The sequence below is a fragment of the Bubalus bubalis genome, chromosome 12 (assembly GCF_019923935.1).
Source record: "Bubalus bubalis isolate 160015118507 breed Murrah chromosome 12, NDDB_SH_1, whole genome shotgun sequence".
Taxonomy (NCBI): domain Eukaryota; kingdom Metazoa; phylum Chordata; class Mammalia; order Artiodactyla; family Bovidae; genus Bubalus; species Bubalus bubalis.
In genome coordinates, this window is record NC_059168.1 from 68,047,068 (window position 1) to 68,073,710 (window position 26,643).

General features: G+C 39.0%; 2 protein-coding genes and 1 non-coding gene across 5 annotated transcripts in view; 1 reads left to right on the top strand and 2 right to left on the bottom strand.

Annotated features, from left to right (window-relative positions):
* Nucleotides 1–58: 58 nt before the first annotated feature.
* On the bottom strand, nt 59–26,425 carry C12H2orf42 (chromosome 12 C2orf42 homolog). 2 transcript variants are annotated; one of them, XM_006079624.4, is made up of 9 exons: nt 26,287–26,425; nt 24,987–25,821; nt 24,173–24,283; nt 16,739–16,843; nt 15,325–15,429; nt 11,831–11,938; nt 9,881–9,981; nt 8,374–8,536; nt 59–1,207 (listed from the first exon to the last, which is right to left on the bottom strand). In XM_006079624.4, the coding sequence occupies exons 2-9, from the start codon at nt 25,807–25,809 to the stop codon at nt 999–1,001; spliced, it is 1,725 nt and encodes a 574-aa protein (XP_006079686.2). In that variant the 5' UTR covers nt 25,810–25,821; nt 26,287–26,425; the 3' UTR covers nt 59–998. The 2 variants fall into 2 exon arrangements, with proteins under 2 accessions (XP_006079686.2, XP_044782030.2); XM_044926095.2 differs by lacking the exon at nt 16,739–16,843.
* On the top strand, nt 14,734–14,805 carry TRNAC-ACA. The gene has a single exon. It is a non-coding gene; the product is annotated as a tRNA-Cys (tRNA).
* TIA1 (TIA1 cytotoxic granule associated RNA binding protein) overlaps nt 24,199–26,643 on the bottom strand; it is a 56,646-nt gene continuing 54,201 nt past the window's right edge. The window contains exon 14 of one of the 2 annotated variants that reach the window (XR_006543476.2): nt 24,199–24,283. The gene's annotated coding sequence lies outside the window, so the exon portion shown is untranslated. Of the gene's footprint in view, nt 24,284–26,358; nt 26,565–26,643 lie in introns of those variants that run through there. The other variant, XR_006543477.2, reaches the window with a different exon arrangement.

Below are 26,643 nucleotides of genomic sequence, written 5' to 3' on the forward strand. Positions count from 1 at the left end.
GAATTATGAAGAATTTATATTATAAAGCAATATGATAAAGTGGAAAGAACATGCACTTTGGAATAAAATGAAACATTTTTAATGCTATTTCCAGTAAGATACTTAATCTCAGAGAGACTGTGTAACTTTATAAAAGAAGGAGTGGTGGCTAAATTCAAATAATGATGAGGACTAAATGAGAAAAATGATTAAGTGAGATTATAAATGAAAATGCCTGGGATGTAACAGGCAAATAGGAAATGTTCCATTCTCTTCTTTTCTCCTTAAAGGCAGGCTTCTATTCTGTGACTTTCAGTATCTCCATTCTGTGATCAGTGAATTAAAAAATAGAAACTGAATCTTACCACCTGTTAAGCTTTTTGGAGAGTAATGAAGGAAATAAAAATCAAGTGAACAAGCAATTACAAGCATTAGTTTGAAACGTCAATCAATATTGCCTTGACACCTGAATCTCTTTTTCCTAGTTCACTATCACCTAAATCTCCCAAAAGGTTTATACTTTTATAATTAGGCCAACACAAGATATAATTTATAAAAACTAGTGACACTGTGCTTTATTTGAGAAGAAAATAAAAGGATATGATTGGAACTCTGTCAGGATGATCTTCAACATTTTGCCCTAACCAAGGTATTATTAATTTTCCAACATGTTAGTATAAGGTGGAGTGCTGCTGACTTCTTAGAGAATTAGGAAAAGGTTGAAACAAACTCTGAAGGTGAGTCCTTCAGGAAGATAAGTGAGCTGGTTTTCTGTTTCTTTAAAAACTCTACCTAGGAATATCATCCAAGTTAAATGAAGACTATACACAGCAGCACCAAAAGGGCTATTTACAAGAAGAGTTTTTCTTCGAAAGAATTCACTTGAATGCACTGAGAAACTGCATCTTAGCTAAGAGTAGTTCACTAAGGAACAGAGCCATCTAAGTGTCTAACTAGTATTTAAAGTTGTCAAAGGGTGGGGATGTGCAAATTTAGCAGCAAAAGACTCTTGTTTTGCTTCAAGGGAAAGTGATGGTGGTCAGAGGGGCCAGTTCCAAGGGCTGGTCCAAGGGGGGCCGCTGGTCTTGGTACTCTGCCACATGCCCGTTGCGGTGGTGCCCATACTCAAACTTGATTCGAAGCTCACCAATCTTGGATTGGGGAAGAATATCTGGGATCCACTCGATGATGAAAGGTGTTGGCTCCTTTTGATCTGGGGAAGTGTTGCCTGAAGATAAAAAAGAAAAGAAAAAAGAAGTGATTAGTACAATTCCAAAATAAATTTTCACAAATTTTAAAAAGAAAAAGAAGTAAAAAAAAAAAAAAAAAAACTGTGTGAGAAGGAAAAAAGGGAGGGGGGGCAACAAGAATAATCAAGGCAAGGGAAAAGTGATTACTGCTCTATCTATCCAAAATAAAATTTCAGGGAACTGTCTGGCATTCTCAAATAAAATAAGACCTAGCCTGGATGAAAATAGGGCCAAAAGAATCATAAGGAGAGGCCAGGCTAAGAGGGAAAGACAGCTGGATGAGAGGAAAAGGGAGACTAGCAAGAAAAGGTCAAGTTTCAAGGAAACCAGAAAGAAACAGAATTAAAATCCAAATGGTTCTAAAATAGATTACAAATCCATAATAACCACAAGAGAGTTGTAATGGCATATATCTAGACAGACAAAAAGAACAAAACAGAAAGATCCAAAATGGATACAAAAAGAAGAGGAATTTAAGATAAGGCCAAAATGGTATTTTCAATTAGTGTAAGAAATACAAGTAAGTGTTTCTTATAACAAATGGGGTGCATCAACTACATAATTATCTGGAAGAAACTAAAAGATGACAGAATCTTGCTTCATAACTTACATCAAGATAAAGTCCAGAATATTAAAGATTTAAATGTGAAAAACTCAGATTAAAGAATGCTCTTGAATAAATATAAAGTACTAGCAGAATTAAAAATAAGCATATAGTATCACCTCTAAAACATGGAGACAATAAACATAGAAGACATAGTCCATTTAGCAAAAAAACAGAAAAAACAAAAAGGGGGTTTTCCTGGTGGCTCAGTGGTAAAGATTCTGCCTGTCAGTGCTGGAAACACGGGTTCAGTCCCTGATCTGGGAAGACCCCACGTGCTGAGGACCAACAAAGCCCATGAGCCACAACTACTGAGCCTGTGCTCTAAGCCAGGGAGGGGCAACTACAGAAGCCTGTGCACCCTAGTGCTCATGTTCCGTGACAAGAGAAGCCACCGCCGAAGTGAGAAGTCTGCACAGGGCAACTGGGGAGTAGCCCTGCTGCAAGTAGAGAAAAGCCTGCACCGCAAAGAAGACCCAGCACAGCCAAAAATATTCAATAATAATAATAATAAAATAAGAAGACAGAAGGCCAACCATATTAATTATGGTAAAGGGGATATATTAAAGTCAGAGAAAAAATAAAAATAATATAATACTGATAAGAGATTCAACAAGAACAAAGTGTCACAAAAAAGTTAAAAGGATGGCAATCATCAGAAAAATGTAAAACAAAAGAAAGCTGGTGTCACTGTTGTAATACTGAATAAAGACAAATTAAAGGCAGATGTTATTTTTAAATTGATGAACTATTGCTATAGGCTGAATCTATATTCTCTAAAATTTCTCCCTAATACTATTGTATCCTCCCAAAATTCATAAATTGAAAACCTAATCCCCAATGTTGACAGTACTTGGAGGCGGGGTCTTTGGCAGGTGATTAGGTCATAAGGGAAGAGCCCTGATGAGTGAGATTTGAATGCCTTTATTTAAGACCCCAGAGACATCTATGCTCTTTCCAAAATGTGAGGACACAGAGAGAAGCCTGCTGATGGCTATCTTTGAAGCAGGATGCAGGCCCTCATCAGACATCGAATCTGTAGGAATCTTGGACTTCCCACCCTGCAGAACTGTGAGAAATAAATCTCTGTTGTCTAAGTCACCCAGTTTACAGTATTCTGTTACAGCAGTCCAAATGGACTAAGATAATATATTTCCATTGATATCTATCAATAACTCTGCTGCTGCTGCTGCTAAGTCACTTTAGTTGTGTCCGACTCTGTGCGACCCCGTAGACGGCAGCCCACCAGGGTCCCCCGTCCCTGGGATTCTCCAGGCAAGAACACTGGAGTGGGTTACCATTTCCTTCTCCAGTGTGTGAGAGTGAAAAGTGAAAGTGAAGTCGCTCAGTCATGTCCGACCCTCAGCGACCCCATGGACTGCGGCCTACCGGGTTCCTCTATCCATGGGATTTTCCAGGCAAGAGTACTGGAGTGGGGTGCCATTGCCTTCTCCAGTCAATAACTCTAATGTACCAAAAAACAATGCATTACAATACTTAAAGGCTTTTGCAATATCAGAAGGCATTTAGAGAAACAAAACTGTAGTAGTAAATTGTATTACAACTCTGCTATCTAAGTTTTACAAATCTTAAAGCTACACAAAATTTTATATTGGATAAATAATAACACGTTTGCTAGCACAAATTCATATCATACATTAGGTTAGTGAGAAAATATTTTTAAATTCCTTTAAAAAAATTGAAAAGGCACATCTTCTGAACTCAAAATAATAAAAGTAGGAATGGATACTTAAGAATATAGAAATAAAAAAAAAAAAAGAATATAGAAATCAAAAGCCTCAACCAAATAGAAATTTTAAATACAAAGTATTGGGAACACAGAAACTAAACTATGATTATAGACTATTTAGATATTAATAAGAAGAACCTTAAATGTTCCTATTATCAAACATGAATTTTAAAAATTAACTGATAATTCCAAAAGGTATAAAAATTAAAAAGTTCCAAGAAAATGTTAGAAAAAGTTTATAAAGAGTTCGGAAAGTTTAACAGACAAAAGTGGAAAATAGTTCAAAACACACAAATCATTTTCTATATAACTACTACCAAGACCCAAAAAAGATAGCCTCCAAAAAAGAAATTGTAGGCAATTAATAACCCTCTTTATGAAAGTGAAAGAGGAGAGTGAAAAAATTGGCTCAACAGTACTTTTTTACTCAAAAAGTAAAGCTCAACATTCAGAAAACTAAGATTGTGGTATCCGGTCCCATCACTTCATGGGAAATAGATGGGGAAACAGTGGAAACAGTGTCAGACTTTATTTTTCTGGGCTCCAAAATCACTACAGATGGTGATTGCAGCCATGAAATTAAAAGATGCTTACTCCTTGGAAGGAAAGTTATGACCAACCTAGATAGCATATTCAAAAGCAGAGATACTACTTTGCCAACAAAGGTCCGTCTAGTCAAGGCTATGGTTTTTCCAGTAGCCATGTATGGATGTGAGAGTTGGACTGTGAAGAAAGCTGAGCACTGAAGAATTGATGCTTTTGAACTGCAGTGTTGGAGAAGACTCTTGAGAGTCCCTTGGACTGCAAGGAGATCCAACCAGTCCATCCTAAAGGAGATCAGTCCTAGGTGTTTATTGGAAGGACTGATGCTGAAGCTGAAACTCCAGTACTTTGGCCACCTGATGCGAAGAGCTGACTCATTGGAAAAGACCCTGATGCTGGGAAAGATTGAGGGCAGGAGGAGAAGGGGATGACAGAAGATGAGATGGTTGGATGGCATCACTGACTCAATGGACATGGGTTTGGGTGGAGTCCGGGAGTTGGTGATGGACAGGGAGGCCTGGCGTGCTGTGGTTCATGGGGTCGCAAAGAGTCAGACACGGCTGAGCGACTGGACTGGACTGAACTGAATACTTATGAATAGATAATAAAAAATCCTAAATAAAGTATTAGCAAATAGAATCTACATATATATTAAAAGAAAAAAGGCCACATAGGATTTATTCCAGAAATGCAAGATTATTTCAATATTAGAAATTGATTCCTAAAATTCATATTGGACATCAACTGTACTTAAATTTCATTGCACTTGGGTCAGTAGAGTTTATCTTTAGAGGTTTCTCAAAAGATGGTAAAAAGGTATTTAAAAAAAATTCAATTCCAGGGAGCTGCCTGGTGGTCTAGTGGTTAGTATTTAGCACTTTCACTGCTATGGCCCAGGTTCAATTCCTGGTTGATGAACTCCTGCAAGCTGTGTGGCAAGGCCAAAATATAAATGAATAAATAAAAATATTTTTTTTAAAACTATATTAAAAATCAATTATAGCTCCAAATAAAAATAACTTAATAAACTAAGAATATGATATGCTATTAAAATAAAAAATTTTATCTGAAATAATCAATAGTTCATTATTTACTAGTGAAACTTAGAGCAGCTTTTTCCAGAAATGTATTCTATATGAAATACTAATGGCATTCCCCTGAAAAGAGTTCACTGGTCAAATAAATTGGGGAAATTTTAAGTTATATAAAGTTCAGTACAAATCTTTATTTCAGGATCTTTTTAATATGTAGATTTATAGGATGAGTTACTAAGAGAGATACATTATATTGTAAGACACTACTCACTACTGCCTCCCTACTCCAATTGTAACATTTTCTGAGATCTGAGTGTATCTTACAACTAGGGAAGTTTTCATATGGCAAAATTTCTTTTCCAACCAAAAAAGTTATTACAAAGTTGACTGAACATCTTACATTCAAGGGTCTTCAAATCAAAGAAATACAGTATATAGCATTTTTCAAACTTATCAGATCACGGAACACTTTTTTCAGAGAATATTTATCACTATCTCTTCTTCAAGACAGTTGGAAAATGCTATGCTGGGGGAGTTTTATTATAGTAAAAACAATAATTTTACTATAATAAAATGAAAATCACAGCTGCTAGCTTTACTATTATTCACTGTTGCTCTTGAAGTTGTAGGTAATTTAATAAGAAAAAAACAATGGTATAAACACTTGATAGGAAACAAATTTGTCATCATTTTTCAAGTGATATAATTAATTTCCCAAAAACCAACAGGTAAACAACTATCATCACTAATAGGAACTCATTAAGGACAGCAATCTGATAGTAATTATACCAAAATCTGGAGAAGGGCATGGCAACCCACTCCAGTACTCTTGCCTGGAGAATCCCATGGACAGAGGAGGGCAGGTTACACAATCTCTGGGGTTGCAAAGAAGCAGACACGACTGAAGTGACTTAGCATGCATGCATACCAAAATCAAAAGCTTCCCATACACTGGCAGTAACCAGTTAGACACATGACAAACATCTTACTCACAAGAGTAGTCAAAAATATATTTCACAGGAGTTTGACAAAATAATTACAAATTCTAAATTTCTCCATGACATAGTTCACTGCCCTGAAAGTGCTTATAGCCTAGTTAGTGGAAAGACAGGTGAGTGAGTACTGCCTGGATGGCTAGGAGTGAAGGCTCTGACTGCCTGGGGTTGAAGATCAGCTCTACCACTTCACTAGCTCTGTAACTCTGGGCAGGATACTGTACCTATCTTCACCTCGGTTTATTCATCTGTAAATGGGGATCACATTTACAGATGTGATAGGCCCTGAGTAGGCCGATGAGCATTAAGTGAATTAATCTATGTAAAGCACTTAAAATAACACCCAGCACATGGCTCATTAAGTGCATTTTGTTGCAGGTGTCATTATTGCTAAAATCCCTCAGTTAAAAATAGACAAAGCAAAAGCAACTCATCAAATACAAATGACTAATTGAAAAACTTACTCATTGATATTTGAGGGTAATGTAAATTAAAAGAATGATAGGATATTTTTTGCCTATCAGATCAACAAAGATTAAAAAAGAGAAACTCTTTCATACATGGTTAGCAGGAGTAAAGTGTAGAATTAGTACCATCTTTCTGGAGAGCAGTGTGACAAAAAAAATCAAAAGTCCTAAAAATGTAAATAAACTTTGACGCTCCAATTTCACTTTTCTTTTTTTAAATAATTCTATTTATTTCTGGTTGCACTGGATCTTTGTTGCTGTGCAGGGCTTTCTCTAGTTGTGGTGACTGGGGGCCACTCTCTAGCTGCGGTGCTCGGGCTTCTCGTTGTGGCTTCTCTCATTGCAGAGCTCAGGCTCAGTGGTTGTGGCACCCAGTCCAGTCTTAGTTGCTCCGAGGCATGTGGAATCTTCCCAGACCAGGAATCGAACCTGTGTCAGGTTTGATTGGCAGGCGGGTTCTTTTCCACTGTGTTACCAGGGAAGTCCTCCAATTTAACTTTTAAGAATTTATCCCCCAAAATATCCTAAATAAGTTAGGAAATAATTAAGGCCATAAAAGATTCTTCTAAAAGGAAGTTAATTATAAAAGGAAGCATTGTTTATAATAGCAAAAAGTCTGATATAACTTAAACTCAGGGTTGATCAGAGTAAGATAACTTAATGAATGAATTTTATGCACCTGTTTAAAAATGTCATATTCACAATAGCCAAAAGATCAAGCAATCCAAGTATCCAGACAGATGAATGGATACACAAAGTGTAGTCTATACATATAATGAAACATTTCTCAGCCTTAGAAAGAAAATTTGACATATGCTACAACGTGGATGAACATTGAAGACATTATGGTACATGAACTAAACCATTAACAAAAGGACAAAAATTGTATGATTCTAATTTAAGTAGTCAAATTCATACAGACAGAAAGTGGAATGGTAACTAGGGCTGGGGGAGGCAGGAATGCGGATTAGTATTTAGTGGGGACAGTTTCAGTTGAGGAAGATGAAAAACTTTTGGAGACCAATAGTAGGGATGGTTGCATAACAATGCCAAAGCACTTTATGGCAGAAAAATTTTATGCTTAAAAATGGTTAAAATGTTAAGTTTTATATTATATATGTTTTATAATAATAAAAAAGTCTAAAATAATGTTGAAGACAGACATGGAAAGTTGTTCATGATATATTTTTAAGTGGTAAAAGCTATTTAGATATGATACCATGTTTCAGAAACTCTTTCTATGCACAGAAAAAAAAAAAGAGTGTACACTTCAGTCATGTCCAACTCTTTGCGACCCCATGGACAGAGGACCCTGGTGGGCTTTTCCTGCAGCCTGCCAGGTTCCTCTGTCCACAGGATTTTCCAGACAAGAATACCGGAGTGGGTTGCCATTTCCTCCTCCAGGAGATCTTCCCGTCTTCTCTCTTACGTCTCCTGCATTGGCAGGCGGGTTCTTTACCACTAGGGTCACTTGGGAAGCATGGCGGGCGGGATTATCGGTGGTTTTTATTTTTCTTTATGCTCTATAGTGAAATCTATGATTTCTATATAATGAACAGGTATTGCTTCTCTAATTTTATTTTAAAAGCAGTGGCTCAAATGAAACAAAACACCTTATCCCATGACTGCCTTTACAAAATGTATGAATGTGTCTTCTTCGCTTAAGGGCAAGACCCAAAGTCCAGGACAGCATAATACACACAGGTGACCTTCAGAGGAAGGTGTGCTATTGAAACCACCAATTTACTTACCAACTTTGAGAAAAGTTTTTAGTTCCAAGGGTCGCAGCACTGGTTGCTTTTCTATACGACCATAGGTTTCTGCTATGCTCTCTACTTCTACTTTAGGACATTTAAACAGCTCATAGGTCCCATCTCGGTTCTGGATAAAACTCCGGGTGATTTCCAAAGGCATCTGGACATGGAGACAATACCCAGAAAGGTGAGAAAGGAAAACCTTTACAAGTAGACAAACACTGGATGACAGTGGGTTTTATTCATTCTTTCAAGTGCACTCAAGACTTTCCCTTGTATTTTCAAGTAAATTTTTTCAACAGTTCTGCCTTTTCTCCTATATATTGTTCATGGCTTTCCCTTTTTTTCTACAACTTTAATTTGAATTCCAGCCAAACCCTAGTGAACTGAACCCCTAATACCTTCATGGCTACATAACTGCTGCTGGCACAGATCTGCTCTAAAGTCACTTTATTCCTTCCTCACTGCTCTGCTGGCAGCAGTCTTCTCCTAAAAATTCTACCGACAACACCTACGGCGCATGTCTTGTGTGTTTCCACCCTCCTTGGCATTGAGTCAGACAACGCCTGAACTGAGTTTTATCTTTGCCACTAAACAGCAGGCTGAGCTTCCCACAGCCTGTTTCTCATCTGCAAAACACAGTCCACACCAAGTCATGGCTGTGAGCTGGAATGGGGTGATATAGGTAAGTGATGTGCAACAGACAGAAGCTCGGCAACTTGACTTTACTCTGGGTTGTTTCGGTGCCTCCCTGCACACCATGTGTTTCTTTCTGTGACATCCTGCATTTAAAGAAGTTCCTCCATTGTCTTTATGTTAGCCTAGGGCTAACATAAGTCTTCCCTAGTGTTCACATGTAAGTTCTACAAATACCAATTTATTATTTTTCTGAACCTAACAACGCCTTGCAATCAAGCTAATCTTAATGTACGAAATCACATGATGTTGAGTTTTCCACAATATTTCATTATCATAGGAAGGGAAAATCCTCAAGTTTTTAGGATCTGCTTGAAAAAAATGTTTAAAAATGTCTAATACTATCCCTGTAAAAAGGAACACAAACTAAGAATCATTTCTCTAATGAGAACTCAATTGCAGTTTGGAGAGGGACACTAAATAGTGCTGGACCTACTGACTTCACAAGTAGCATATCATCTCAAATTATACATATACTTCCCAGGTGCCTGCCAGTTAATCTAGGGCTCACCACAGATAGTAGGGGAGCATTATTTAATTTACAAGAAAAAGCATCCTTGTTTTCTCATCCCAAAGGCAAAGAAAAAAGGATGCTCCAATTTAAAAAAGAATACAACCTCAGGTTCCAGTGAATACCTATTAAAATCAGAGTTGGAACCATAAAGTCACAAATGTTCCTGAATAATCTCTTAGGATGAACAAAAGGAATTCTCTGTAGTGTCTGTAACTCAACGAGCTGGTGCTTCCTGCACTTGCTTCTCTCTCTTCCCCACTCTGCCCTCCCAGTGTTGTAGAAATCAGCTCTTACCTCCGGGGTATCTAAGATTTGTTTAACCTGCAGGATATTCGTGATATGCCAGGTATACTTGGAAAAGGTTCCCAGTGGCAAGGCATCTTTGCGAACAAAAGCTTTAAGGTAAAAAAAGGGGACAAAATTAACTACTGAAAAATAATAGCATTACCTGTGCTCTTTCACTGAATTTGTCATTTTAGTTTCTAGAGAGTTCAGTGAAGTGATATTCGTGCCTTATAAAATCTTGCCCTCTAAAAAAGAAATCCTGGGCTTTCCTGGTAGCTCAGTGGTAAAGAATCCGCCTGTCAATGCAGAAGACCTGGGTTCAATCCCTGGTCCCAGAAGATCCCACATGCTCTGGAGCAACTAAGCCCGTGTGCCACAACTACTGAGCCTATGGTCTAGAGCCTGGGAGCTGCAACTACTGGAGCCCAAGCACTCTAGAGCCCATGGTCAGTAACAAGGGAAACCACTGCTATGAGAAGCCTGTACAATGTAAGTTGAGAGTATACCCCGCTCTCTACAACTAGAGAAAAGCCCACAAGCAGCAAGGAAGATCCAGCACAGCCAAAAATAAATAAATAAAAATTTTTTAAAAAAATGCTATTTTTTCTTTTTTGGCTGTGCTGCATGGCTTTCAGGCTCTTGGTTACCTGACCAGGGATCAAACTCAGGCCCTGGCACTGAAAGCACTGAGCCCTAATCACTGGACCACCAGGGAAATCCCTAAAAATGGAATTCTAGAAGCAAATCTATAAACAGGGTTTTGGCAAAATGTGGTGAACCAAATGATACGGATTTTTGCTATATGAAGTCTCTGATGCTTCCTTGAGGTACTAATTTTGGGCATCTTAGAAATTTCTTTCTTTGTTTCATAAAACTACAGACATAAGACTCCATTATAAAACAGCTTCTTACAACTTTAGATACAGCAGAGGTCAAATCAGAGTCCTTAAAATAATTACATGGAGTTTAAACTTTGCTCATGCGGTTGCCAATCTATTATTACCCTGCCTCCCGATTATAAAGGAGTTCCACTGAAGGGCCTAAAAACATCTAAGGGATGGGTTAAAATTAATATATTAGACCTCAAGTGTAAACGGGAAGAATCAACATTGTTTCAAACGTTAGAGAGATAAGGTGTAAAGATGGGAGATTTTTTTGGCCCTAAACGGAGTGATTCACTATATGTACCATTTAAAGTGAAAGTGAAAGCGTTAGTTGCTCAGTCATGTCCAATTCTGTGATCCCGTGGACTGTAGCCTGCCAGGCTGCTTTGTCCATGGAATTCTCCAGAATTAAACTTTAGTCCCTATTATATCATCAAATAACAATTTACTGAAGAAATAGCTCTGATTTCCAACTACAGACACTCTTGGGCTATTTGCCCCTGAGCAATCTTTTCTTCCTCCTTTTCTCTCCCTCATTTTTCTATACTACCTAATAAGTATCTTGAGATCTCTAGTAGAAAGATATTATATAAAATCAAGAAATAAGTACCAGAATACTGTAATGGTAAAATGTACCGAGCCTGAGAATCACTCCAAAAAGAAAATCTCCCTCTATCAAAAATCAGGAATCGTGAAAAAAAAGTTTTAGTGTTTAACACATACTGTAATATGCTTCCAAGAAGCCAGCCCAAATAACAACTGGAGCTTGCAATGTTTTTGTTGAAACTGGCTCTTATCTAGAAAATACCCAATTTCTTGGTGGGCACCTTCATTGCCCTTCATTGGTGGTTCTTTCATCAAGTTGTGCTCTCTGAATCTTTCCGTCAATTCTTACTAGAATAAGCATGAGGCCTTTGAAGTGTGTGATCATTATTCTAAGAGCTGATGGGCTAAGGCTTCATGCTCTGAGCATGTAACTAGAAGACCTAATCCTGAAAATCCTGCACAGATTTTCCCAAACATAATTCTGTAAGGTCCAGATATCTACGGCTATTCCTAAAGAAACATCTTGTACCTGTGGTAGAGTTGGGAAGCCGTTTCTTCGCACTGCCGATGGATATTCTCTGTTGCAGGGCATCAAAAAAGGACTGAGGAATGTGGAAAACCAGTGGCTCTGGTTTGCCTACAGGAAATAAGAAGAACTCATTTAAAGAAACATTCTGGTGTGGAGGGGAAAGTAGAGGAAATGGAACTAATGAGCAGTAATAACTAAAAATACCACCGAGACTTCTTTATACAGAGGCAAAAACGAGCTTTGATGGACCTTTATGAATCTAGCACTGTCACTCGCCCTACTCCTGATCCCTTGCAATTATAACCGATTCTTGTCATCTACCAAAAATAACTTTTCTAGTCCTCAATTTTGTAAACGCCACCACAGCACAGACTTCTCCCTTTAAAGAGGACATGAAATGAGATGAGGACATTGAGGCTGAGTTGAGAAGGTAAACTTGATTCACTCCTGCTCACTCTCCCAGGCACTTGCTGCTTGCGTTCATGCTCTTAGATGGCCAGAACTGTGAGTGCCAGAGGCTGCAAAGTTAGGACACCATCCAATAAGCATCAGTCTTCTCTCTGATCTGAAGGTAGGAAAACTGTTTGAAAATACTTAACAAACTTCTTTTAAAAAACTTACAAAACACTAGGTCAACAAAACGTCAACAGAAAATAGTGTTCAGGGGAGAGGTTGAAAAAATTCAGAGTTTTTCTTACTAACTCTGCCCAAGGGTCAAGCTCCAACAGAGCAAAAACATCCAGAACCAAGTGGATTAATAAGTAACTTCCACCTCCCTGGATGCAACTTAAAGAGCAGTTCTTAAAGACAGTTCAGATACCTTTTTTGAAATAAAGATCAAATCAAGAAAAGTAAAAGGTTTTCTGGAATTTCATATTAAGATTTTACATCCTTTCAATTGATTTTACCTGCTTAATTGAATGTAGAATGTCAATAACAAAACTGTCATTGCTTTTGAGCCACTATAATATTAATATAGGGGCTTCCCTGGTGGCTCAGATTGTAAAGAATCTGCCTGCAACTCGGGAGACCTGGGTTCAATCCCTGGGTTGGGAAGATACCCTGGAGGAGGGAATGGCTGTCACTTCAGTATTCTTACCTGGAGAATTCCATGGACAGAGGAGCCTGGTGGGCTATAGTCCACAGGGTCACAAAAAGTCAGACATGACTGAGCGACTAACACACTTTTGAATATTAATATATATGTAGTTGATTTTATTTTTAGCCATGTGGCCTGATTTGCAGGATCTTACTTCCCGAACCAGGGATTGAACCTTCGCCCTCAGCAGTGAAAATGTGAAGTCCTGACCACTGGACCACCAGGGAATTCCCATATAGGCAATTTAGAGAAGTCACTGAAGAAAGGAATTTTAAAGTTTCATCTTGAAATTAGATTATAGGCTACATGCAAAGATCATTACGACTCTAAAAGTGCTAACTCACCAGAACTCAGCTGACGGAATGCTAGGGTTTAGGTTTATAAATTAATCTTGAAAAACCCTTGTAAAAGACACAGAATCACAGTGCTGGAGGGAGCTGATGGTGACTTTGACAAAGGTGGTGGCAATAGAGATGGTGAGAGAGGGTGGAATAAGGAATGGGATGAAAAAGGGCCATAGTTTACAGCTTACATTATTGTCAATGTTCTATTTTATGTTTTGGGAGGTGGGTTAGTAGATATTTATTATATTATTTCAAAAAATATATAAATAAATGAAATTTTAAAAGAAGAGAAAAATAGACTCTCTTTTTAACCTTCCCTAGTTTTTTGTTTTTTTTTTAATGATCTTCTATCTTTGCAGCATGCCAAATCTTTAGTTGCAGCATGTGGGAGCTAGTTCGCTGACCAGGGATCAAACCCAGGCCCCCTGCACTGGGATTGTGTCATCTTAGCCACTAGACCACCAGGGAAATCCCTAAATTTCCCTAGTTTATTTTGTTTTTCTAAAAATAACTTCTAAAATTTTATTTCTGATTAAATTTTATTTATTCTGAACCAAGGTATATAAAACTAAGCATGTATTTCAACACCTTCATTCTTATTCCTTTCTTCACATGAAGCCACAACTGCTCCAACTCTTCAACTCATCTCCTCCTACTGAGTGTCTGCTGTTGGGCTACTATTCCCTTTGGGGTGCTTTATATTTAAAATGATATTCATAAACTTCAACATATTCAGCAAAGAACATCAAAATGTTGTGAGGTTTGTAAATAATGCCACGAGGAATGTTTGAAGACCTGAGATGTATCACTTGGAAAAGAGAAGACCTGTCATGCAGGCCAATGGGTGTGTGTGGTAGCAGGGACTGTTACTTGAAAACGGGAACAGAAAATTACTCCATGTGGCTGGGGCGCAGACTAAAACCAACAGGAAGTATTATTAGCAAACATTTCCCCTTAGTATGAGGAAGACCTTCCTCACAGCTCTCACTGTCCAACAATGTTATGAGCTGCCTCAGAAAGGAGTGAGCTGCTCACCACTGCACAAAACCTGAAAACCATCCATCAAGGATGCTCTTCAGGCAATGGGCAAGGCCTGGTAGATGGTCCACTTCTGAAATTGCTGAGGTTCTATGAGGCTATCATGATCAACCTGAATGCAGCTTGTGTTCTCCAGTCTTCCTTAGCAAACCTGTGCTATGTGCTGTGCTTAGTAGCTCAGTCATGTCTGACTCTTTTCGACCCCATGGACCGTAGCCCACCAGGCTTCTCTGACCATGAGGATTCTCCAGGCAAGAATAATACTGGAGTGGGTTGCCATGCCCTCGTCCAGAGGATCTTCCCGATCCAGGGATTGAACCCAGGTCTCCTGCATTGCAGGTGGATTCTTTACCATCTGAGCCACCAGGGAAGCCCTTAGCATATCCATGTAATTTTATGTAACTATCTTAGTCTCACAGACTTCCCTGGTGGCTCAGATGGTAAAGCGTCTGCCTACAATGCAGGAGACCTGGGTTCGATCCCTGGGTAGGGAAGATCCGCTGGAGAAGGAAATGGCAATCCACTCCAGTACTATTGCCTGGAAAATCCCATGGACAGAGGAGCCTGGTAGGCTACAGTCCATGGGGTCACAAAGAGTCAGACACGACTGAGTGACTTCACTTTCACTTTCATCTTAGTCTCACATATTTAGATTTTTTTCCGTACTTTTTTCCTCTCATGCTTTAAGTTTGAGGGTTTAGAGTGACCTTCTAAGGCTTGTTATCTCCCTCATCAAATACACACCCATGCACACCCTAAGACCAAGGCTGTCTATTTTTACTTATTATTTGCTGTGGTTTTTCTTTTCCATCACCAAATTCAATTTTGTTGGTCCTGCATTTTAATTATGTGATTATTCCTTTATTTCATTTAGATTTCTATCGTCTTGTGGTCCAGTGCCCTCTAGACTGAAGCCCAATTACTTTTTTTTTTCAAGACAGAGTAGAGCTATACACAATCACTTTAATTTATCTGACTTTCAGCAACAGCGCAGTTAGATGACCAACACTTACCATCAAACTGATAGTGCATGGTTTGATGGATGCGTTCTGTGACACTGGCCAGCCAGTCTTGGAAGGATAAGGTCACTTGTGCCTCATCTAACAGCTGACCACAGGCTAGGAAATAAAAAAAAAAAACTTCATTAATTTTTATCTTTTCTTACAGAATTTAACAGTTAACTGAACCCTGAAAAAGCTAAGGAGTTTATAATATACAAAAGAGCAACAAGCCAAAATTCAATGACAGTAGGTAAATTAAGTGAAATGGAATACTGCAGGGATTTTCTTTTTAAAAATCCATCTAAAAAAAAATCCATCTAGAGAAAGAAAAAAAAAGAAATAGGAAGCTCTGAGAGACTAATAGGTTTAAGATTATTAACCACAGAAAGTTTGCAGCCTTTCAACATCAAACTGCAAGCTGAAGAATGGTTGGTTTAGAGCCATTAATTGACCAGATTCCCGATGAGTGTGTCTATATACTGACCTACCGTTCTATATCTTCTCCTGAAATGTCTTCACATGTCTGAAGTATATATCCCCTTTTCATAAAGACGTAAAGATGCCAAAACTACTATTCATTTAAAATTAAAATTCTCATAGGCAAAAGCATCTAATGATAAGCTGGAAGAAAAACTATTTTCTTTTTTCTTTGTATCAAAGTGATACTTTTAATTTGTTTACTTCCTGACCTTCTACAAACATTTGTTCTTAGAATATGTAAGTTCTTAATTAAAATTGAGATTTGGTCTTGTACTATTTGCTGACATGACTGAAATGATTTAGCATGCACACACACATGCACCATCTGCTATTTATGTATTTATTGGTCTTGTCTTCAAAACCAGAGTGTGAGCGTAGAGATGACGTCTAATTTTTAATCACCCCGCCAAATTATATGAGAGTTAAGAAGATGCTGATCCCCAAACATACAGGATTAACTCTTCTGCACAGAAAAGTGAGATATATATATATATAAAAATTTATAAGTTATGTTCAAATCAAGTCATTCTGTCTCAAAAATTCAGAATGATATTCCTGTTACTGCCTTTCAGTGTTTTCAAATTTCACTAATTTTGTATTTCTTAACAAATATTTATCATTGTATAACTGTAAAATATGTTTCTTCTTCAGTTTTGAACCACCTATACCAACTACATGTGGGTAATGAGCAACAAAAATAAAATATTCTACAAAATCCATGATGCTAAATCATGTCAGTAATTTTTGTTGCATTTGTTATTTAAAAGACAATTTGGTTGTGAGCTTGTTTTGAGGCAGTGGGAAGGATTGCACAGATCTTGGCCTCGGTGCTAGCTATTGTTTATCTAGAGGGCCAACATGCAACATTTCATGTGATTATATTCCCCTGGGCTTATTTAGGATAATTTTCCACCTCTTTATCCTATTCTGGGGAAAGGACACTTACCCTGCCTTTTTAATGAAGAAGCAACCACAGGCTTCTTCAGGCCACTTTTCCTTAGATTACTGCTCACTGCATCTGGAGGTAGCAGGGAACTGTTCGTCTGTGCACCTAAACCACAATCATCATAGTGTTTAACAAGACGTCTGCAGAGTATAAATCAATTCCACATTAATTTCTGAAGTCTAAAACATATAAAAAGCCTATGTTAATTTCTACATTAGCTTAGCTTCAGTTTCTAAAAGGAATTAGCATTATCCTTTATATATAACATTTAAAGTGTCTTACACTCTTTACAGGAAGTTGGTGGGGGGACTAGAAGTGAAAGGAGGAAAATAAATTCACCCTTTGTTCTACGTCTCAGACAATCACTATCAATTTTCTGGTGAAGCAGTGTTCATTTTCTTTTTTATAGTTTATTTTGCTGGTTTTGTGATTTTAAGGACCTGTGATTACATCCGCCTTCATGGATCACTGCCTTGCCGTGGCGAAGGGGCTTGCGTAACTCAATGAAGCTATGAGCCATGCCATGCAGGGCCACTGAAGACCAATTGGTCATAGTGGAGAGTTCTGACAAAATGTGTTCCACTGGAGGAGGGAATGGCAAACCATTCCAAGTATTCTTGCTGTGAGGACCCCATGAACTGCACAAAAAGGCAAAAAGATAAGACAACGAAAGATGAGCTCCATCCCCCTCGCTCCCCGCCGCCCCTGGGCTCAGAAAGTGTCCCTTGTGCCAATGGGGAAAAGTGGAGGGCAATCACTAATAGCTCCAGAAAGAATGAAGCAGCTGGGCCAAAGCAGAAATGATGCTAGTTGTGGATGTGACTGGTGATGGAAGTAAGTCTGATGCTGTAAAGAACAGTATTGCATAGGAACCTGAAATTTTAGGTCCATGAATCAAGGTAAATTGGATGTGGTCAAGGAGAAGATGGCAAGAGTGTTGAACATCGACATTTTAGGAATCAGTGAATTAAAATGGATCAGATCAGATCAGATCAGTCGCTCAGTCGTGTCTGACTCTTTGCGACCCCATGAATTGCAGCACGCCAGGCCTCCCTGTCCATCACCAACTCCCGGAGTTCACCCAGACTCACGTCCATCGAGTCAGTGATGCCATCCAGCCATCTCATCCTCTGTCGTCCCCTTCTCCTCCTGCCCCCAATCCCTCCCAGCATCAGAGTCTTTTCCAATGAGTCAACTCTTCGCATGAGGTGGCCAAAGTACTGGAGTTTCAGCTTTAGCATCATTCCTTCCAAAGAAATCCCAGGGCTGATCTACTTCAGAATGGACTGGTTGGATCTCCTTGCAGTCCAAGGGACTCTCAAGAGTCTTCTCCAACACCACAGTTCAAAAGCATCAATTTTTCGGCGCTCAGCCTTCTTCACAGTCCAACTCTCACATCCATACATGACCACAGGAAAAACCATAGCCTTGACTAGATGAACCTTTGTTGGCAAACTAATGTCTCTGCTTTTGAATATGCTATCTAGGTTGGTCATAACTTTCCTCCCAAGGAGTAAGCGTCTTTTAATTTCATGGCTGCAGTCACCATCTGCAGTGATTTTGGAGCCCCCCAAAAATAAAGTCTAACACTGTTTCCCCATCTATTTCCCAAGAAGTGATGGGACCAGATGCCATGATCTTCGTTTTCTGAATGTTGAGCTTTAAGCCAACTTTTTCACTCTCCACTTTCACTTTCATCAAGAGGCTTTTTAGTTCCTCTTCACTTTCTGCCATAAGGGTGGTGTCATCTGCATATCTGAGGTTATTGATATTTCTCCCGGCAATCCTGATTTCAGCTTGTGTTTCTTCCAGCCCAGCGTTTCTCATGATGTACTCTGCATATAAGTTAAATAAACAGGGTGACAATATACAGTCTTGACGTACTCCTTTTCCTATTTGGAACCAGTCTGTTGTTCCATGTCCAGTTCTAACTGTTGTTTCCTGACCTGCATACAAATTTCTCAAGAGGCAGATCAGGTAGTCTGGTATTCCCATCTCTTTCAGAATTTTCCACAGTTTATTGTGATCCACACAGTCAAAGGCTTTGGCGTAGTCAATAAAGCAGAAATAGATGTTTTTCTGGAACTCTCTTGCTTTTTCCATGATCCAGCGCATGTTGGCAATTTGATCTCTGGTTCCTCTGCCTTCTCTAAAACCAGCTTGAACATCAGGAAGTTCACGGTTCACATATTGCTGAAGCCTGGCTTGGAGAATTTTGAGCATTACTTTACTAGCGTGTGAGATGAGTGCAATTGTGCAGTAGTTTGAGCATTCTTTGGCACTGCCTTTCTTTGGGATTGGGATGAAAACTGACCTTTTCCAGTCCTGTGGCCACTGCTGAGTTTTCCAAATTTGCTGGCATATTGAGTGCAGCACTTTCACAGCATCATCTTTCAGGATTTGGAATAGCTCAACTGGAATTCCATCACCTCCACTAGCTTTGTTCGTAATGATGCTTTCTAAGGCCCACTTGACTTCACATTCCAGGATGTCTGGCTCTAGGTCAGTGATCACACCATCGTGATTATCTGGATCGTGAAGATCTTTTTTGTACAGTTCTTCTGTGTATTCTTGCCATCTCTTCTTAATATCTTCTGCTTCTGTTAGGTCCATACCATTTTTGTCCTTTATTGAGACCATCTTTGCATGAAATGTTCCTTTGGTATCTCTCATTTTCTTGAAGAGATCTCTAGTCTTTCCCATTCTGTTGTTTTCCTTTATTTCTTTGCATTGATTGCTGAAGAAGGCTTTCTTATCTCTTCTTGCTATTCTTTGGAACTCTGCATTCAGATGTTTATATCTTTCCTTTTCTCCTTTGCTTTTCGCTTCTCTTCTTTTCACAGCTATTTGTAAGGCCTCCCCAGACAGCCATTTTGCTTTTGTGCATTTCTTTTCCATGGGGATGCTCTTGATCCCTGTCTCCTGTACAATGTCATGAACCTCATTCCATAGTTCAACAGGCACTCTATCTATCAGATCTAGGCCCTTAAATCTATTTCTCACTTCCACTGTATAATCATAAGGGATTTGATTTAGGTCATACCTGAATGGTCTCAGATGACCATTATATCTACTACTGTGGGCAAGAATCCCATAGAAGAAATGCAGTAGTCCCCATAATCAATGAAACTGTCCGAAATGCAGTACTTGGGTGCAGTCTCACAAATGACAGAAGGATCTTGGTTCATTTCCAAGGCAAACCATTTAATATCACAGTAATCTAAGTCTATACCACAACCACTGACACTGAAGAAGCTAAAGTTGATCAGTTCTATGAAGACTTATAAGACCTTCTAGAACTAACACCAAAAAAAAAAGATGTCCTATTCATCATAGGGGATTGGAATGCAAAAATATGAGGTCAAGAGATACCTGCAGTAACAGGCAAGTTTGGCCTTGGGAGTACAAAATGAAGCAAGGCAAAGGCTAACAGAATTCTGCCAAGAGAATGCATTGGTCACAGCAAACACCCTTTTCTTACAACACAGAGATGACTTTACACATGGATATCACCAGATGGTCAATACTGAAATCAGATTGATCACATTCTTTGCAGCTGAAGATGCAGAAGTTCTACACAGTCAGCAAAAACAAGACCTGGAGCTGAATGTGGCTCAAATCATCAGCTCCTTATAGCAAAATTCAGGCTTAAACTAGAGAGAGCAGAGAAAACCACTAGGCCACGCAGGTACAACCTAAATCAAATTTCCTGTAATTATACAGTGGAGGTAATGAATAGATTCAAGAGATTAGTTCTGGTAAACACAGTGCCTGAAGAACTACGGACGGAAGTTTGTAATGTTGTATAGGAGGTATGGACCAAAACCATCTGCAAGAAAAAGAAATGCAAAAAGGCAAAGTGGTTGTCTGAGGAGGCCTTACAAATAGCTGAGGAAAGAAGAGAAGTGACAAGCAAGGGAGACAGGGAAAGGTATATGAATGCAGAATTCCAGAGAACTGCAAGGAGAAACAAGAAGTGAAAGTGAAAGTTACGCAGTCGAGTCTGACTCTTTGTGACCCCATGGACTATACAGTCCATGGGATTCTCCAGGCCAGAATACTGGAGTGGGTAGCCTTTCCCTTCTTCAGGGGATCTTCCCAACTCAGGGAGCAAACCCAGGTCTGCCGCATTGCAGGCGGATTCTTTAGCAACTGAGCCACAAGGGAAGCCCAAGAATATTGGAGTGGGTAGCCTTTCCCTTCTCCAGCAGATCTTCCTGACCCAGGAATCGAACCAGGGTCTCCTGCATTGCAGGCTATTCTTTACCAGCTGAGCTATCAGGGAAGCACACAGAGAAACAAGAAGGCCTTCTTCAATGAACAATGCAAAGAAATAGAGGAAAACAACAGAATGGGAAAAGACTTGAGATCTCTTCAAGAAAATTAGAGATATCAAAGGAACATTTCCTGTAAAGATGGGCATAACAAAGGACAAAAACGGTATGGATCTAATAGAAGCAGAAGAGATCAAGAAAAGATGGCAAGGATACACAGAACAACTGTATAAAAAAGATTTTATTGACCCAGATAACCACGATGCTGTGGTCACTCACTTAGAGCCAGACATCCCAGAGTGTGCAGTCAAGTGGGCCTTAGGAAGCACTGCTGCCAATAAAACTAGTGGAGGTCATGGAATTTTAGCACAGCTATTTAAAATCCTGAAACATGATGCTATTAAAGTGCTGCACTCAATATGTCAGCAAATTTGGAAAACTTAGCAGTGGCCACAGGACTGGAAAAGGTCAATTTTCATCCCAATGCCAAATAAGGACAGTACTAAAGAATGTTCAAGCTACCAGACAATTGCACTTACTTCCCATGCTAGTAAGGTTATGCTCAAAATCCTTCAAGCTAGGCTTCAGCAGTACTTGAATTGAGAACTTCCAGATGTACAAGCTGGGTTTGGACAAAGCAGAGGAACCAGAGATCAAATTGCCAACATTCGCTGGATCATAGAGAAAGTAAAGGAATTCTAGAAAAACACCTTCTTCTGCTTCCTTGACTACACTAAAGCCTTTGACTGTATAGATCATAACAAACTGTAGAAAGCCCTTAAAGAGATTGGTGTACCAGACCACCTTACCTGCCTCCTGAAAAACCTGTATGTGAGTCAAGAGCAACAGTTAGAACCTTACATGGAACAACTGAATGGCTCAAAATTGAGAAAGGAGTACAACAAGGCTGTATAATGTCACTGTGTTTATTTAACTTATATGCAGAGCACATCATGCAAAATGCAGGGCTGGATGAGTTGCTAGGAGAAATATCAACAATTTCAGATATACAGATGATACCACCCTAATGGCAGAAAGTGAAGAGGAACTAAAGAGCCTCTTGATGAGGGTGAAAGAGGAAAGTGAAAAAGCCGGCTTAAAACTCAGTATTGGAAAAATGAAGATCAGGGAATCTGGTCCCATCACTTCATGGCAAACAGAAGGGGAAACAGTGGAAGCAGTGACAGATTTCCTCTTCTTGGGCTCCAAAATCACTGTGGATGGTGACTGCAGCCATGAAATCAGAAGACAACTGCTTCTTGGAAGGAAAGCTATGACAAACCTAGACAGTGTGTTAAAAGCAAAGACATCACTTTGCTGACAAATGTCCACATAGTCAAGGCTATAGTCTTTCCAGTAGTCATGTACAGATGTGAGAGTTGGGCCAGAAAGAAGGCTGAGTGCCAAAGAATTGATGCTTTCAAAACTGTGGTGCTGGAGAAGACTCTTGAGAGTCCCTTGGACAACACGGAGATCAAACCAGTACATCCTAAAGGAAATCAACCCTGAATACTCATTGGAAGGACAGATGCTGAAGCTGAAGCTCTAATACTTTGGCCACCTGACATGAACAGTGGACTCATTGGAAAAGACCCTAATGCTGAGAAAGATTGAAGGCAGAAGCAGAAGAGGGTGACAGATGATGAGAAGGCTGGATGGCATCATCAATTCAATGGACATGAACTTGGGGAAACTCCAAGAGAAGGTGATGGACAAGGAGGCCTGGCAAGCTGCAGTCCATGGGGTCACAAAGAGTCGAACAACAACAACAAAAATTATACCAGGATTACCAGATTTAGCAAAAAAAATTTTTTTAATTTCAAATAATTTTTAATTGTAAATGTGTCCCAAAAATTACATGGGAAATACTTACACCCAAAAAATTATTCACTGTTTGTATGAAATTCAAATTGAATTGAGTATTCTGTACTTTATCTGGCTACCTGAGTGATCTAACATTTCTACAAACTCCTTACAGTCAATTTTAATGGCTGCCTGGCATTCTCTCAAGTGGTTTGTTTAACTATCCCCAGTGGTTGGCCCTTTAGTTGCTTCTAATTTTTCATTACCATAAACAAATACCTAATGAGCATCTCTGGACAAAATGTTTTTCCTATATCAAGGATTATTTCCTTTAAAAAAGATTATTTAAAAGTAGAATTACTGAGTTACAGGGTATAAATTTTATTTTTTTTTAATTTCAAGTTTTCTGGGGAAAGACTCATAAGTAAACATTTAACCACAATCTCTGCTCTATATTGCTGCCAGAAGTCTCTCTCAAAAACACAGAAATAACCAAGTCGCTGTCTCTCCATCTTTCTCCAACTTCCCAGCACCTAAGCCATGCACAATCACTTGACCCGCCTCCAGTAATATTCCCTCTATGGATAGGAACATTTTTCAAGGTTCTTAACAAATACTGCAAACTACTTTCACAAATGACTAAAGCAACTTACACTACATTAGCCACGCTGAAGAGACCAATTTGCCTGTGGCCTCATCACGCAAAAAAAAAAGCTTTGCCAACTTGGTATCCTAAAGTATCTTGTTTTAATTTTGTTTTTATAAAACATTTGCATTTCTCTCTTCACTAGTGAGTCTGGAGTTTGGTCCACATGTGCAGACCAGGTAATATTTTCCTTTCATTCAGAGTCTAGGTCTTTTAACACTTATCAACTATGATACTTTAGCATTTTCACACTGATTTATATGAGTTCTTAACTGACACTGATATATTTGAATTAAAAAAGAAAAAAAAATACACATATAATGCCACCTGCTGAAAATGCAGAAAACAAAGTATATTTCTAAATTATCATGGAAAATATAATTAAACACTATCACAAATTTTTAAACAGACACCTATCAATGAAAACTTTGTAAGTCTATCCTAAGGCAGATTAAGGTGTAAAACTAGTTTGAAATGATTCAGGGATGAACAAACATATCAATAATACAAGCAGAGTTTGAGTGGATCTTATACTTGGCCAACAGAACCAACTCTTAGCTTGAAAAAGAATTATCAATAAAGGTAAAACTTTTTTTTAGACAGCAACAACATTACCTCTTTTATTTGCTGATATTCAGTGAAACACATAAAACACAGTAAAACAATATCTAAAGGTCACACCACCAACAAACAAACGAAACAGCTTCTCACCAGATACTTCCTCCTTTTTCCTCTTCTTTGGCTTAGAGGCAGTAGACTCACAAGCTGATACTGGTGATTCTGAATGGCAACCTAACTGGGGCACAATAACCTCCTTTAGACCTAAAATAAAACAAATTTCTGAATTATTAATACTATCTATGAATAACTATGGGTCCCAACCTAGAGAAAAATTAATTTCTAAAAAATCCAAATCCCCAAAACAAATTACAGCATGATTGCCTGCTTAAAATCAGTTCCTTTAAAGAACTCCCCAAACATACGTTCTTGTTCATGGGCCATTAATATGATAAAAGGCTCTACAGAGAAATGTAAAACAAAAAATTTGGGAGTTGCTGCCAGCTAAAGATCATTCAGAAATGAAAATAAAAGCACAAGATGAAAATGTTAAGAACAACATAAGTCTTTATGTAGAAACTTTAGAAGATTTTTTGAGTAAGGTACTAGTTTTCCCCATCTTCAAAGATAAGAAACAAGCGAGACAAAATAGAAGGTACTTTTTGTTTGTTCTTTATTTTTACTAACATAGGGCACCTGTAGAAAAGTTAAAAAATCAAAGCAAAGCTAACTTTGCTTGATTCATTGTCTCAGTGAAAATGCCCAAGTTTCATTATCGTTAATTTCAACCAACCAACCAACCTTCATGCAAGTGTGCTGACTGGAATTAAAAGAAGGAATGCTTTTCTTTGGATTTATCTAGCAACTGCTTCTGAAGGTTGCTAGGACAATCTCCAAATGCCATCAGTGAGACTCTTTCATTGCCGTTTTAGAAAAACAGAGTAAATGTGTCAACCACACCACCTACCGCTGGAATCAAAGTTTAGGAAGTCTGAGAATTCCTGAGCCAATGTCTCGTCACTGGCAAAGGCACAGATGCAAGCAAAGAAATGAATGCATCTCTGGACTGCCTCATCCTTGGAAGCATTCGACTTGTGTGACTTTAGAGTATGGCAGGAGCAGAAGAAACGGCGTTCAGGCAAGCTTTTGGCACCGATTTTCTGCACAAAGGATGTATGTAAATACCCCAAACTATGCTTCTGGCTTGCTTTGCATTTCACCACCAAAATGTTTTTAGTAATCCTCTGTACAAGGGGACCTGTGGGTTCCGTGGCCAACTGCCAGATGGTTTGCTTGGTTTCTGGGGAGGCCTGCATGGCATTCAGGACCGAGCTCTTTAGAGTCAGAGGGGTGGCCTCTGCCTGGCAGTTCACTGCCAGCTTGATGTGCTGGCACTGGTTCTCCACAACGCCCTGGGTGGCAGCTTTCAGGCATGAGGGAACATAACACCGGCCAGAGCTCAGCTGAGTGATGATGGTCCCATCCACCGTCTGGATGGTTGTCTCTGAAACACCTAGCTCCACAAAGCATCGGTAATCGGGGCCCCGGTCTCTTTGCCGCACTGAGTAGACTTGCAGATCGGAGCCTGTGATGATTTTGACAGCTTCAACACTAGGCTGCTTCCGGGCACCGTACCGGAAAATGGTTCCACATGTCTTGTTCTTACAGCTCAATCCCCGGGTTCCATTGTATGTGCCACATCGGGGACACTTTCTGATCCCCCTCAATGTGGCCTTCCCCAAATCAGATAAGAAAGCTGGAACTTTGGTCCTTAGAGAGTTTGGTTCCATTTTTCACAGGTTCTAGAAAGGACAATAAGCTCATCAGCCCGAGTATACATGTACAAACACACACACAGTTAAAATCACTTACAATATGTAGTACAGAAAAGTAAAATGAAAAGAAGCTATCCACTGTAGAAGCTATCAAACTGTACCCTCAAAGAAAACATCCATTTAAACCCTCAAATAAAAGTGTAGGAAACTTTGCATTTTGCATCTCTCTAGTTTTTAAGGCCTAATGTAATAACTGAAATATTTCTCAAGATTCAGTCTTGTTTTATACAACAAGCTAGGTTAACCTAATCTTTTTCTGACCACACCGAGGGATCAATGGCAGTGGAAGCACAGGGTCCTAACCACTGGACTGCCAAGGAATTCCCTAGTTAACCTGATTTCAACATGCAGAGATGTTTGACTTGAGCGACTGGAGAATGGGAAAGATGAGTTCTCTTTCACCATTCCCCACAAAACTCAGACCAATCTTACCTGTATCAATTGCCAGAGTATCCAGAAAACAGTATAACCTGAATTCATAAGACCTAAAAAGTGTTTCATTAGTTTGTGATGATCATAGAGGACAAGTGAAGATGCAACAATTTGCAGAGTAAAAAACACTGTTTAACTCAAGTCTTCTGAAGTTTGAACTCTGTGGTGTAACAGTGGAGACATTCTGCCTCCTCCTTCTCGGCCAGCCAATGGCAAGGCTCATGCCCAATGTTCCATAGTCAAAGATTCCCACTGCCCTAAGTGGAGACCATGGCAGCCTGTAAGTAAAACAGGAAAAAACTATTAAAGTTATACAAAGAGTGATTCTTTCCTTTTAGAAAAGGAAAGTCTTTCACA